Source organism: Ranitomeya variabilis, chromosome 4, assembly GCF_051348905.1.
Source record: "Ranitomeya variabilis isolate aRanVar5 chromosome 4, aRanVar5.hap1, whole genome shotgun sequence".
Taxonomy (NCBI): Eukaryota; Metazoa; Chordata; class Amphibia; order Anura; family Dendrobatidae; genus Ranitomeya; species Ranitomeya variabilis.
The window spans coordinates 700,629,763-700,644,644 of record NC_135235.1 but is presented as its reverse complement, the minus strand read 5'-3'; the positions used below and the strand labels follow the sequence as shown (position 1 = coordinate 700,644,644).

The following is a 14,882-nucleotide window of genomic DNA, read 5'->3' as shown; positions in this document are numbered from 1 at the left end:
TGTTTTTTGCAGGACAAGTTATCGTTTTTATTGGTACCATTTTCGGGCACATGACTTTTTTTGATCGCTTTTTATTACGATTTTTGGGAGGCAGAATGGACAAAAACCAACAATTCATGAATTTCTTTTGGGGGGCGTTTATAGTGTTCCGCGCGTGGTAAAATTGATAAAGCAGTTTTATTCTTCGGGTTGATACGATTACAGCGATACCTCACTTATATCATTTTTTTATGTTTTGGCGCTTTTATACAATAAAAACTATTTAATATAAAATATTTTTGCATCGCTTTATTCCGAGGGCTATAACTTATTTTTTCGCTGATGATGCTGTATGGCAGCTCATTTTTTGCAGGACATGATGACGTTTTCAGCGGCACCATGTTTATTTATATCCGTTTTTTTGATTGCGTGTTATTCCACTTTTTGTACGGTGGTATGATGATAAATTATAGACCAGAGACAAGAGGACATACTAAAGAGCAGGGATCACCTTTAGATAAGATATGACATTTTATTAATGCACACAAGGAACCACAAAAAACACACACAAAAATGTAAAAACATTTAAAATACACAGAGAAAATATTGCCACTTGATGTAGCCTAACCAATCAGGAGCCATGATTAGCCAAATAACACCAAACAATCATGTATATAACAATCTGATATATAGATTAAAGGGGTCTGTGGTCAGATAATCATGTATCAAATATACATTGATTAGTCTAATACACTTCTAACAACCAAAGATTGGCACCAAATACAAAGTGAATATACAAGTGGAAATGCTGTGGTCCCATAGACTTGTTAAGAGGAATCTTCCAACTTATAAATACCAGGGTAAATGCTCATTGTAACCCTCTAAAAAGGACAATTCCAGCATCCCACATAACAGCATTATTATCATAAATACATTACCAATCCTATACCAGTCCTAGATTCCAACCAGTTCCCAAGACCCCATACATCATTTGCAATCAGATAGGTGGCAGACTAAAAGCATGTCCTGTAGACCCGACGCGTATCGTCACTACCGTGACTTCATGAGGGGCAAGTAAAAGGCTAATGGGTTTAATGTGGTTTAGCAATATATACATATAGGGTAATTGTTGAATAGAAACAGCTGCCAGACTCACCGCATGGAGTACACGTGCATTCAGTGCGGCGTCTCTGAATACTAGGAAGTTGTAAAGAATTCAATCTCTAATGTGCATATGCTGGCGTTGTTATGGTAACCAAGGGACTCTATGGTCCGTGTCTATGCAGACTCATGAGAGATCTCCCTTAGATATTTAGATAGACACTGCGCATGCGTGGTATGTCACATGTCGAAGGTCCTTCAATTATACACTGCAGATCTAGTCACATGACCGCAGGTCCTTACACAGAGTCTCAAAGCTCACAAAAAAAACAAAGAGCACCATGTCACCAGCCAACACAGTTACCTGACAGCAGTTGAGTATATTCACTAGCGATAGTATCATTTGTCAGAATTTGCATAGTATTCCCGTACAATCAAGGGGAAATATATGCATAGCGGGCCGCATAATCCTTAAAAACTAGATGGTGCATCTAAACTGCCAAAAAGGACCCTTCCATAGAGGCAAGTCACTCCCCATTTTTTTATTATTTTTAGTGACAATAGCATGATGGCAGTAACATATATTCCCTAGTGATAGTATAATTTATATACAGAGAGTTTCAAAGTTTGTATAGTGTCTCCATTTACTCACAGGGAAATATATAAATAGCGGACCACATATTCCTTAGAGACTAAATAGTGCATCTAGACTGCCACAAAGGACCCTTCTATAAGGACGAATCATTCCTTATTTCTCATTCTTAATAATAAAAGACACACACACTCAAGTCTACTTGTTCCCATTCACATACTAGGTCGATTAGATTTAAATCTAATCCGACTGTAGTGAATGCTTTGTCATTGTCTGTCAATACACTCTCCATATAAATAACGGAGGCCAGGTTGATTATAAGTGCCATATTTGGTAAAATAAGAAAACCACTCGTATAAGCTATTGCTACAATAGGGCAGATGGAATTAGACACTTTATACCTACAAAGAATATGGTGCTACATTTTGAACAAACCTAAGGTAACCAACATTCTCACATAGCTGTCATTCACCTAAATGACCAGTGATCAAAAATGTTATAGCACAGAAAAAATCATTGGATTCGTACGTCTAGAGATTAGAGTAATATTACCTATCAAACGCTTACTGTATATACCTACGAGTTCTTCTCCCAATCTATCTGACCATTAAGAGCCGTAAACCACATCTGGCTCCGAGAGGTACGTCACGTATAGTATTCCTATCTATAAACATGTACACAGGTGTAATATAGTTCTCACATGACCCAATTTCAGTAAGGTCTACGTGAACCTCTTCGTAAATATTCCCTGAACCAAAGATTTTAAAGCCTAGATTTTGTATTTGGTGCCAATCCATCATCAAAAGGTATATGATCAAATTTAAAGAAGGTAAGTACCAACCAAAATACTATTTTTTAAAATTGTATTTGGTGCCAATCTGTACAAAAAGGAGACAAACGCCTACGATAACCCCATCTTGTTGTCAATGTTACATTTAGGCCACACCCATCGGTCCAAGTCAGCCAGATTAAGGTATACAAAAGTCACTTAGATTTGCTTATAAAAGCCTGTGAAGAGTAACTCGTCATTTAAGCCAGACGGAGAAAGGCTCTGTAAGGCTACGTTCACATTTGCGTTGTTGGGCGCAGCGTCGGCGACGCATACCGACGCATGCGTCATGCTCCCCTATCTTTAACATGGGAGGCGCATGGACATGCGCCGGTATGCGTTGTACTGCGTTTTACGACGCATGCATCATATAGACGCACGAGACAGGACGCAGGGGACGCTACTTGTAGAGTTTTCCCTGCGCCAAAAGTCCCGATCTGTAGGATCTTATGACAACGCATGCGTCGCAAAATGCTGCATTGTGTACATGCGTTGTTGGTTGCGTCGCCGACGCTGCGCCCAACAACGCAAATGTGAACGTAGCCTAAGTCATAAATCCATTTTGACTCGCATCTTAGGGATGATGTTTCCTCCTCTGATGTTAGTGTCCACAGATTCCAGACCCATAATTTTCAATCCTTTAATGTTGGCTGTTATGACCCCAATGGCAGAGGGTCTCAGGAATAAATACCAAGTCTGCAAACACAAAAAACCAGCTCATAGGGCAGTGGTAACTGGGCTGACCATATATCTAATCCTAGCACCACAAATAGAAGTAGCCGGGGAACGTGCCTACGTTGGTTCTAGACGTCTCGCGCCAGCCGGAGAACTAACTAACCCTAGAAGGGAAAAGAAAGACCTTTCTTGCCTCCAAAGACCCCAAAAGTTGGATACAAGCCCCCAACAAATAATAACGGTGAGGTAAGAGGAAAAGACAAACATAAGAATGAGCTAGGTATTTAGCAAAGAGAGGCCCACTAGCTAATAGCAGAATATAGTAAGATGACTTATATGGTCAGCAAAAACCCTATTAAAATATCCACGCTGGATATTCAAGAACCCCCGAACCGTCTAACGGCCGGGGGGAGAACACCAGCCCCCTAGAGCTTCCAGCAAGGACAGAAATCACATTTAGTACAAGCTGGACAAAAATAGTAGCAAAGCAATTAACTCAAAAAACAAAGAAGCAAGACTTAGCTTAATTTTGCAAGAGCCAGGACCAGCAGACAGGAGCAACAGAAGGATCTGATTACAACGATGCCAGGCACTGGACTAAGGATCCAGGAAGTTAATATAGCGACACCCCTGGACTAACGACCCAGGTGAGTGCCAAACAGAAAAAAGACAATCCCAGAGTCATACCACTAGTGACCACAAGAGGGAGCCAAAAAGTCTAATTCACAACAGTTGGCTCCATGGAAGTCCAAGAAATGTGCAGCCACTGAGAAGATTGTCTTGCCTTTCTCCCGATCTTTCGTTGGCTCCTTCGCCTCAATTTCTGTGTCATTTGACCGACATATAATTTTGTACAATCGCATATCAATAGATATACGAGGTTTCTTGATCTGCAATTAAAAAACTGTTTAGGTCTAATGAAGGAAGGCAATGTGGGGATTATGAAACCATCCTGTGAAATCATGAGTTGGTATGATGATAAAGCATTGTTTTTACCTCCTTTTTTTATTTCTTTCTTTCTTTTATGGTGTTCACTGAAGGTGTTAACTAGTGGGACAGTTTTATAGGTCGGGTCATTATGGACGCAGCGATACTAAATATGTGTACTTTTGAAACAATATTTATTTTTATTAATGTTTTATTAAAATTAATTTTTATGAAGGACCCCGCCGCTATTTTGGATTAGGGGGTCTGCAGGCAGAGAAAACCTCAGAACAATGCGATCACATTGCATTGTTCTGACGGTTTGAGGGAAGCATGCAGAGAGCCCACTCACTGCGCGATGCTTCTCTATGCCACCGTAACATTGCGATCTTGTTTGATCGCAGTGTTCCGGCGGTTAAAGTGCCGGGAACGGTCCATGACCACTCCTGGCACTTAGTCCCTATAGGAGGAAAAACACAAGAATTGCACTGTATTGTCACATACTATCTATTCCTGACACTGGAGTGGCTTATAAACTTACGGAGTATATAGTTTGAGATCTGGGATCTGCCAATATGTGGCTGATTTTCTGACTGTTTCGGATAACATGACACATGATTTTATTTTATTTTTTTGTCTAGTCTCGCTTGAATATAGGTCAATATTAAATAGTCTCCTGATGAGTCGCCTTTGGTAGAAATGAGAGGCTTGGAGAGTGAGTGTGTATACGTCACATCACCCTATATACTGAACGGTGGGGTACATGTTTTTTCTATTAGTCACCTACTGACATTCAGGGGTAAATTATGGGTATAGTTTTACATTTCAAATTAATAAAGTTTAGTTTTATCCTTTTGTCAGCAAACATGAGGAATGACAAGAGACAACCCAATTAGGAAGATTCAATTTTGGTTAAAACTATTCCAACATTATGAACATAAAAAAGGCTTCTCCCCTATGTGACGTCTCTGATGTTTATTAACAGTTGATTTCCAAGTAAAATATTTCCCACATTAAGAAAATGAAAAAGGCTTCTCCTCTGTGTGACTGCTCTGATGTCTAACAAGCGTCCCTTTCCGGTTAAAACATTTCCCACATTCTGAACAGGAAAAAGGCTTCTCCCCTGTGTGAATTCTCTGGTGGCAAACAAGATGTGATTTCTCTTTAAAACATTTCCCACATTCTGAACAGGAAAAAGGCTTTTCTCCTGTGTGTGTTCTTTGATGTCCAACAAGACTCTTTTTGAGAGTAAAACATTTCCCACATTCTGTACAGGAAAAAGGCTTTTCTCCTGTGTGTGTTCTTTGATGTCCAACAAGACTCTTTTTGAGAGTAAAACATTTCCCACATTCTGTACAGGAAAAAGGCTTCTCTCCTGTGTGGGTTCTTTGATGTCTAACAAGATACAGTTTATCGTTAAAACATTTTGCACATTCTGAACAGGAAAAAGGCTTCTCCTCTGTGTGACTGCTCTGATGTCTAACAAGATACTTTTGATGACTAAAACATTTCCCACATTCTGAACAGGAAAAAGGCTTTTCTCCTCTATGGGTTCTTAGATGTTCAACAAGAGTCCTTTTTTGGGTAAAACATTTCCCACATTCTGAACAGGAAAAAGGCTTCTCCCCTGTGTGAGTTCTCTGGTGGCTAACAAGATGTGATTTCTGGTTAAAACATTTCCCACATTCTGAACAGGAAAAAGGCTTCTCCCCTGTGTGAGTACTATGATGCCTAACAAAAACGGATTTCAGGATAAAACATTTCCCACATTCTGAACATGAAAATGACTTATTTGCTTTAGGAGCAGTTTGTTTTTTAATGCCTCTTTTGTGACTTTGATTTTTCTTGGTAGTCAGTAATGAATCAGAAGATGGGATCTGTTTCATAGGATCAGATGATAGATCTTTGCTGTGAATGGATGATGATATATCTGGAGTAACAGCAATCACTTTAGTTGTATTTTCTAGGATCTCAAGATCATGAGATTTAAAAATTGAAGATGTCAGCTGTCCCTCTGATCTGGTACAGTCATCTGAAAAGATAAAAAACAATTTTTTTAATAAAATATCCTTACGTTTTATATTTTTGAACATTTCTACTTAAACTGTCCATAAAAATGGCAAGCTATGTAAAATACTTTAATTATTTACCAAGACAATGATAGTTCACAGTCGAATAGAAAACCTTGTTGGATGAACCAGTAGTGTGTGGTGTTCAACTGTTTGTTCATTATGTTTCCCAAATATCGAATAAAAAGAAACCAATCAATGTTATGTAGGCGAAAAGAATACCAATTCTCATCTCACAAAAAAACAAGTCCCCGATCAGGTCCATCATCTGTCAATGGAAAAACAGGTTTCATAAGATCGTCACAAGATGGTATACCACCCCAGTGGTAACTCATACCTGGTACCCCAACATACCTCCAACCTGTTGGAGATGTAATAGAGATAAAGGGGTGTTCCTGCACATTTGGTGGTCATGTGATAAGATTAGATGGTTTTGGAATAGTGTTTTGAAAATTATTACCAAGTTGTGCAAACTTTCAAAACCCCCACGGCCGAACCTCATCTTTCTGAACTGGTCTAGGGATATTTCACAGACCAAGTACAAATCATTACACCTATTTTTATTAGCAGCCACAAAATGGCGCTCTCAGAGCAGCCCGAGCGTTGTTGATTGGTTCCTAAAAGTTGATCAGCTTTATTATGTAGAGGAAATTGGAGCTTTCACAAACTTCTCAAGAGACAGGTTTGGTGTAACATGAGAGCCATGGGTTCTGTATAGAGAATCTGATGAATACTTAAGGATGATGAGTCAGCAGTCTCACACAACGAGGTAATAACTCAGGAACGCTTCAACGGATCCTAGCGGTTCTGAGATTGTTTTTTCGTGACATATTAGGCTTCATGTTAGTGGTAAATTTAGGTCGATAATTTTTGCGTTTATTTGTGAAAAAAAAATGGAAATGTGGCGAAAATTTCGCAATTTTCAAACTTTGAATTTTTATTCTGTTAAACGAGAGAGTTATGTGACAGAAAGCAGTTAATAAATAACATTACCCACGTCTACTTTACATCAGCACAATTTTGGAAACAAATTTTTTTTTGCTAGGAAGTTATAAGGCTTAAAATTTGACCAGCGATTTCTCATTTTTACAACGAAATTTACAAAAACATTTTTTTTAGGCATCACCTCACATTTGAGGTCAGTTTGAGGGGGCTATATAGCTGAAAATACTCAAAAGTGACACCATTCTAAAAACTGCACCCCTCAAGGTGCTCAAAACCACATTCAAAAAGTTTATTAACCCTTCAGGTGCTTCACAGCAGCAGAAGCAACATGGAAGGAAAAATGAACATTTAATTTAACTTTTTGGATAAGTGGTGTAGCGGCGCTAATGAAAAAAGAGGAAAGAAGATGAAGTGCATTAAGAGCAGCTGGTATATCCCCTAAACCATAAAGGGGCAAGGGATTGAACTAATAAATATAAAATATATAATATATATCAAGATATACATATATATAAATACCTGCGCTAGAAAATGCATAAATAGGACTGCATGACTATTTACCTTTGGAAAAAGAAGGGAAGGAGAATAAAATAGTCGATAATGAATCTGTATATTGATCCGTGGGTGTATTAACCAGGATTTTCCAAACTCTGGGGACAGGAAATAAATGCACAAAATAGTAAGCAACAACAATAAGCAGCAAATATCTAAAGCTAAGGGCAACAACTACACATATAGAACAGGATTTGCGAAGCTTGTGCTTAAAATTGCTATATTTAAAATTGCACGCTGAAAAAAGGAGTTAGTTACATACTGTTTAACGTGCGGACTCTTGAGACTGGAGAAAGCCGGCAACACAGGGCACTGGTAACTTTATCCGGATAGTAGTAAGTAAATTACTTCCTTAGTTTGTAAGCACCGATGTGCAAAGATATTGATTCCTTTGGCGTGCTGTCCCGGCCGGGTTTTCTGGCTCCTGCAGTGCTCCGTACCTTCAAGCCGGGGCACCACGTGACACTCTGGTCACGTGACCCGAATACTCCGAAGGTCCTGTCAGCTGCAACATTTCTCGAGCGCGCATTCACAGGTATTTTTCCCTGCACGGGCGGCTGTCACCGGCCGGGACAGCACGCCAAAGGAATCAATATCTTTGCACATCGGTGCTTACTAACTAAGGAAGTAATTTACTTACTACTATCCGGATAAAGTTACCAGTGCCCTGTGTTGCCGGCTTTCTCCAGTCTCAAGAGTCCGCACGTTAAACAGTATGTAACTAACTCCTTTTTTCAGCGTGCAATTTTAAATATAGCAATTTTAAGCACAAGCTTCGCAAATCCTGTTCTATATGTGTAGTTGTTGCCCTTAGCTTTAGATATTTGCTGCTTATTGTTGTTGCTTACTATTTTGTGCATTTATTTCCTGTCCCCAGAGTTTGGAAAATCCTGGTTAATACACCCACGGATCAATATACAGATTCATTATCGACTATTTTATTCTCCTTCCCTTCTTTTTCCAAAGGTAAATAGTCATGCAGTCCTATTTATGCATTTTCTAGCGCAGGTATTTATATATATGTATATCTTGATATACACTCACTGGCCACTTTATTAGGTACACCATGCTAGTAACGGGTTGGACCCCCTTTTGCCTTCAGAACTGCCTCAATTCTTCGTGGCATAGATTCAACAAGGTGCTGGAAGCATTCCTCAGAGATTTTGGTCCATATTGACATGATGGCATCACACAGTTGCCGCAGATTTGTCGGCTGCACATCCCTGATGCGAATCTCCCGTTCCACCACATCCTAAAGATTTCATGTTGTTTACGCCAAATTCTGACCCTACCATCCGAATGTCGCAGCAGAAATCGAGACTCATCAGACCAAGCAACGTTTTTCCAATCTTCTACTGTCCAATTTCGATGAGCTTGTGCAAATTGTAGCCTCAGTTTCCTGTTCTTAGCTGAAAGGAGTGGTACCCGGTGTGGTCTTCTGCTGCTGTAGCCCATCTGCCTCAAAGTTCGACGCACTGTGCGTTCAGAGATGCTCTTAGGCCTACCTTGGTTGTAACGGGTGGCGATTTGAGTCACTGTTGCCTTTCTATCAGCTCGAACCAGTCTGCCCATTCTCCTCTGACCTCTGGCATCAACAAGGCATTTCCGCCCACAGAACTGCCGCTCACTGGATTTTTTTTCTTTTTCGGACCATTCTCTGTAAACCCTAGAGATGGTTGTGCGTGAAAATCCCAGTAGATCAGCAGTTTCTGAAATACTCAGACCAGCCCTTCTGGCACCAACAACCATGCCACGTTCAAAGGCACTCAAATCACCTTTCTTCCCCATACTGATGCTCGGTTTGAACTGCAGGAGATTGTCTTGACCATGTCTACATGCCTAAATGCACTGAGTTGCCGCCATGTGATTGGCTGATCAGAAATTAAGTGTTAACAAGAAGTTGGACAGGTGTACCTAATAAAGTGGCCAGTGAGTGTATATTATATATTTTATATTTATTAATTTAACTTTTTAGTCACAAAAATGATCTTTTAGCAACAATTTTTTTATTTTCCCAAGGGTTAAAACAAACTGGACCCCAAAAGTTATTGTACAATTTGTCCTGAGTACGACAATACCCCATATGTGGGGGGAACCACTGTTTGGGCGCACGACAGGGCTCGGAAGGGAAAGAACGCCATTTGACTTTTTCAATTAAAAATTGGCTCCAATCTTTAGCGGACTGTTGTGAATTTGGATTCTGGGCTCCCCCGGTGGCTACTGGTGGAATTGAACTGGTGTCTTCATCTTCTCTGTTCACCTGTTCCCATCAAGATGTGGGAGTCGCTATTTAACCTTGCTGCTCTGTTAGTTGCTTGCCGGTCAACAATGTTATCAGAAGCCTCTCTGTGCTTGTTCCTGCTCCTAGACAACTACTAGATAAGTTGGACTCTTGTCCATGTTTGTTTTTGCATTTTTGTTCCAGTTCACAGCTGTAGTTTCGTTACTGTGTCTGGAAAGCTCTTGTGAACAGGAATTGCCACTCTGGTGTTATGAGTTAATGCCAGAGTTTTAAAGTAATTTCTGAATGGTGTTTTGATAGGGTTTTTAGCTGACCATGAAAGTGTCCTTTCTGTCTTCTGCTATGTAGTAAGTGGACCTCAAATTTGCTAAACCTATTTTCATACTACGTTTGTTATTTCATCTTGATTCACCGCCAATACATGTGGGGGGCCTCTGTCTCCTTTCGGGGTATTTCTCTAGAGGTGAGCTAGGACTAATATTTTCCTCTGCTAGCTTTATTTAGTCCTCCGGCTGGTGCTGGGCATCTAGAATCAACGTAGGCATGCTACCCGGCCACTGCTAGTTGTGCGTTAGGTTTAGTTCATGGTCAGCTCAGTTTCCATCTTCCAAGAGCTAGTTCCTATATATGCTGATGCTATGATCTCTTGCCATTGAGATCATGACAGTTTGACCGGCCCACTAAAGGGTTAAAATCCTTGGCTGAGAAAGGAGAGAAATAAGTAGTCTGCTGAAATTTTTTTTTTTTTTTTTTTTCTCTCCTTTGAATGGCTCTGTGTTCACCTGTTTGCAATGGATCTTCAGAGTGTAACTGCAGGTTTGAATAATCTCGCCACGAAGGTACAAAATTTGCAAGATTTTGTTTGTCATGCACCTGTATCTGAGCCGAGAATTCCTTTGCCGGAATTTTTCTCGGGGAATAGATCTGGGTTTCAGAATTTTCGAAATAATTGCAAATTATTTTTGTCCCTGAAATCTCGCTCTGCCGGAGATCCTGCACAGCAGGTCAGGATTGTGATTTCCTTGCTCCGGGGCGACCCTCAAGACTGGGCTTTTTCATTGACACCAGGGGATCCTGCGTTGCTCAATGTGGATGCGTTTTTTCTGGCCTTGGGGTTGCTTTATGACGAACCTCATTTGGAGCTTCAGGCAGAAAAAACTTTGATGTCCCTATCTCAGGGGCAAGATGAAGCGGAAATTTACTGCCAAAGATTCCGTAAATGGTCTGTGCTTACTCAGTGGAATGAGTGCGCCCTGGCGGCGACTTTCAGAGAGGGTCTCTCTGATGCCATTAAGGATGTTATGGTGGGGTTCCCTGTGCCTGCGGGTCTGAATGAGTCCATGACAATGGCTATTCAGATCGATAGGCGTTTGCGGGAGCGCAAACCAGTGCACCATCTGGCGGTGTCCACTGAGAAATCGCCAGAGAGTATGCAGTGTGATAGAATTCTGTCCCGAAGCGAGCGGCAGAATTTTAGACGGAAAAATGGGTTGTGTTTCTATTGTGGTGATTCTACTCATGTTATATCAGCATGCTCTAAGCGCACTAAAAAGCTTGGCAAATCTGTTTCCATTTGCACCTTACCGTCTAAGTTTATTCTATCTGTGACCCTGATTTGCTCTTTGTCATCTATTACCACGGACGCCTATGTCGACTCTGGCGCCGCTTTGAGTCTTATGGATTGGTCCTTTGCCAAACGCTGTGGGTATGATTTAGAGCCTTTGGAGACTCCTATTCCTCTGAAGGGGATTGACTCCACCCCATTGGCTAATAATAAACCACAATACTGGACACAAGTAACTATGCGTATTAATCCGGATCACCAGGAGATTATTCGCTTTCTGGTGCTGTATAATCTACATGATGATTTGGTGCTAGGATTGCCTTGGCTGCAATCTCACAACCCAGTCCTCGACTGGAAAGCTATGTCTGTGTTGAGCTGGGGATGTAAGGGGGCTCATGGGGATGTACCTGTGGTTTCCATTTCATCATCTATTCCCTCTGAAATTCCTGAGTTCCTGTCTGACTATCGTGACGTCTTTGAAGAATCCAAGCTTGATTCGTTACCTCCGCACCGAGAGTGCGATTGTGCCATAGATTTAATCCCGGGTAGTAAATACCCAAAGGGTCGTTTATTTAATCTGTCTGGGCCTGAACATGCTGCTATGCGTGAATATATAAAGGAGTCCTTGGAAAAGTGACATATTCGTCCATCGTCATCTCCCTTAGGAGCCGGTTTTTTCTTCGTGTCAAAAAAAGACGGCTCTTTGAGACCATGTATTGATTATCGGCTTTTTAATAAAATCACTGTTAAATATCAATACCCATTGCCGTTGCTGACTGATTTGTTTGCTCGCATAAAGGGGGCCAAGTGGTTCTCTAAGATTGACCTTCGTGGGGCGTATAATTTGGTGCGAATCAGGCAGGGGGATGAGTGGAAAACCGCATTTAATACGCCCGAGGGCCACTTTGAGTATTTAGTGATGCCTTTTGGTCTTTCAAATGCTCCGTCAGTTTTCCAGTCCTTTATGCATGATATTTTTCGCGATTATTTGGATAAATTTATGATTGTGTATCTGGATGATATTCTGATTTTTTCGGATGACTGGGACTCTCATGTCCAGCAAGTCAGGAGGGTTTTTCAGGTTTTGCGGTCTAATTCTTTGTGTGTGAAGGGTTCTAAGTGTGTTTTTGGGGTACAGAGGATTTCCTTTTTGGGATATATTTTTTCCCCCTCTTCCATTGAAATGGATCCTGTCAAGGTTCAAGCTATTTGTGATTGGACGCAGCCCTCTTCTCTTAAGAGTCTTCAGAAATTTTTGGGCTTTGCTAACTTTTATCGTCGATTTATTGCTGGTTTTTCGGATATTGCTAAGCCATTGACCGATTTGACTAAGAAGGGTGCTGATGTTGCTGATTGGTCCCCTGATGCTGTGGAGGCCTTTCGGGAGCTTAAGCGCCGTTTTTCCTCTGCCCCTGTGTTGCGTCAGCCTGATGTTGCTCTACCTTTTCAGGTTGAGGTCGACGCTTCTGAGATCGGAGCTGGGGCAGTGTTGTCGCAGAAAAGTTCTGACTGCTCCGTGATGAGGCCTTGTGCCTTCTTTTCCCGTAAATTTTCGCCCGCTGAGCGGAATTATGATGTTGGGAATCGGGAGCTTTTGGCCATGAAGTGGGCTTTTGAGGAGTGGCGCCATTGGCTTGAGGGGGCCAGACATCAGGTGGTGGTATTGACTGACCACAAAAATTTGGTTTATCTTGAGACTGCCAGGCGCCTGAATCCTAGACAGGCGCGCTGGTCATTATTTTTCTCTCGGTTTAATTTTGTGGTGTCATACCTACCGGGTTCTAAGAATGTTAAGGCGGATGCCCTTTCTAGGAGTTTTGAGCCTGACTCGCCTGGTAACTCTGAGCCCACAGGTATCCTTAAGGATGGAGTGGTATTGTCAGCCGTTTCTCCAGACCTGCGGCGGGCCTTGCAGGAGTTTCAGGCGGATAGACCTGATCGTTGCCCACCTGATAAACTGTTTGTTCCTGATGATTGGACCAGTAGAGTCATCTCTGAGGTTCATTCTTCTGCGTTGGCAGGTCATCCTGGCATTTTTGGTACCAGGGATTTGGTGGCAAGGTCCTTCTGGTGGCCTTCCCTGTCACGAGATGTGCGAGGCTTTGTGCAGTCTTGTGACGTTTGTGCTCGGGCCAAGCCTTGTTGTTCTCGGGCTAGTGGATTGTTGTTGCCCTTGCCTATTCCTAAGAGGCCTTGGACGCACATCTCGATGGATTTTATTTCAGATCTGCCTGTTTCTCAGAAGATGTCTGTCATCTGGGTGGTGTGTGACCGTTTCTCTAAGATGGTCCATTTGGTTCCTCTGCCCAAGTTGCCTTCTTCTTCCGAGTTGGTTCCTCTGTTTTTTCAAAATGTTGTTCGTTTGCATGGTATTCCTGAGAATATCGTTTCTGACAGAGGGACCCAATTCGTGTCTAGATTTTGGCGGGCATTCTGTGCTAGGATGGGCATAGATTTATCTTTTTCGTCCGCTTTCCATCCTCAGACGAATGGCCAGACTGAGCGGATTAATCAGACCCTGGAGACATATCTGAGGTGTTTTGTGTCTGCTGACCAGGATGATTGGGTTGCTTTTTTGCCATTGGCGGAGTTCGCTCTCAATAATCGGGCCAGCTCTGCCACTTTGGTGTCCCCGTTTTTCTGTAATTCGGGGTTTCATCCTCGATTTTCCTCTGGTCATGTGGAATCTTCGGATTGTCCTGGAGTGGATGCTGTGGTGGAGAGATTGCATCAGATCTGGGGGCAGGTGGTGGACAATTTGAGGTTGTCCCAGGAGAAGACTCAGCTTTTTGCTAACCGCCGTCGTCGTGTTGGTCCTCGTCTTCATGTTGGGGACTTGGTGTGGTTGTCTTCTCGTTTTGTCCCTATGAGGGTCTCTTCTCCTAAGTTTAAGCCTCGGTTCATCGGCCCGTATAAGATATTGGAGATTCTTAACCCTGTTTCCTTCCGTTTGGACCTCCCTGCATCCTTTTCTATTCATAACGTTTTTCATCGGTCATTATTGCGCAGGTATGAGGTACCGGTTGTGCCTTCCGTTGAGCCTCCTGCTCCGGTGTTGGTTGAGGGTGAGTTGGAGTACGTTGTGGAGAAAATCTTAGACTCTCGTGTTTCCAGACGGAGACTCCAGTATCTGGTCAAGTGGAAGGGATACGGCCAGGAGGATAATTCTTGGGTGAATGCATCTGATGTTCATGCCTCTGATCTGGTTCGTGCCTTTCATAGGGCCCATCCTGATCGCCCTGGTGGTTCGGGTGAGGGTTCGGTGCCCCCTCCTTGAGGGGGGGGGTACTGTTGTGAATTTGGATTCTGGGCTCCCCCGGTGGCTACTGGTGGAATTGAACTGGTGTCTTCATCTTCTCTGTTCACCTGTTCCCATCAAGATGTGGGAGTCGCTATTTAACCTTGCTGCT

At 42.1% G+C, this 14,882-nt stretch overlaps 1 protein-coding gene across 1 annotated transcript in view; it reads right to left on the bottom strand.

Annotated features, from left to right (window-relative positions):
- Positions 1-4,992: 4,992 nt before the first annotated feature.
- LOC143766424 (uncharacterized) overlaps positions 4,993-14,882 on the bottom strand; it is a 48,938-nt gene continuing 39,048 nt past the window's right edge. Inside the window, exon 7 of the mRNA XM_077254100.1 lies at positions 4,993-6,132. Coding sequence (XP_077110215.1) covers positions 5,114-6,132 — 1,019 coding nt within the window. The 3' untranslated portion in view covers positions 4,993-5,113. The remainder of the gene's footprint in view (positions 6,133-14,882) is intronic.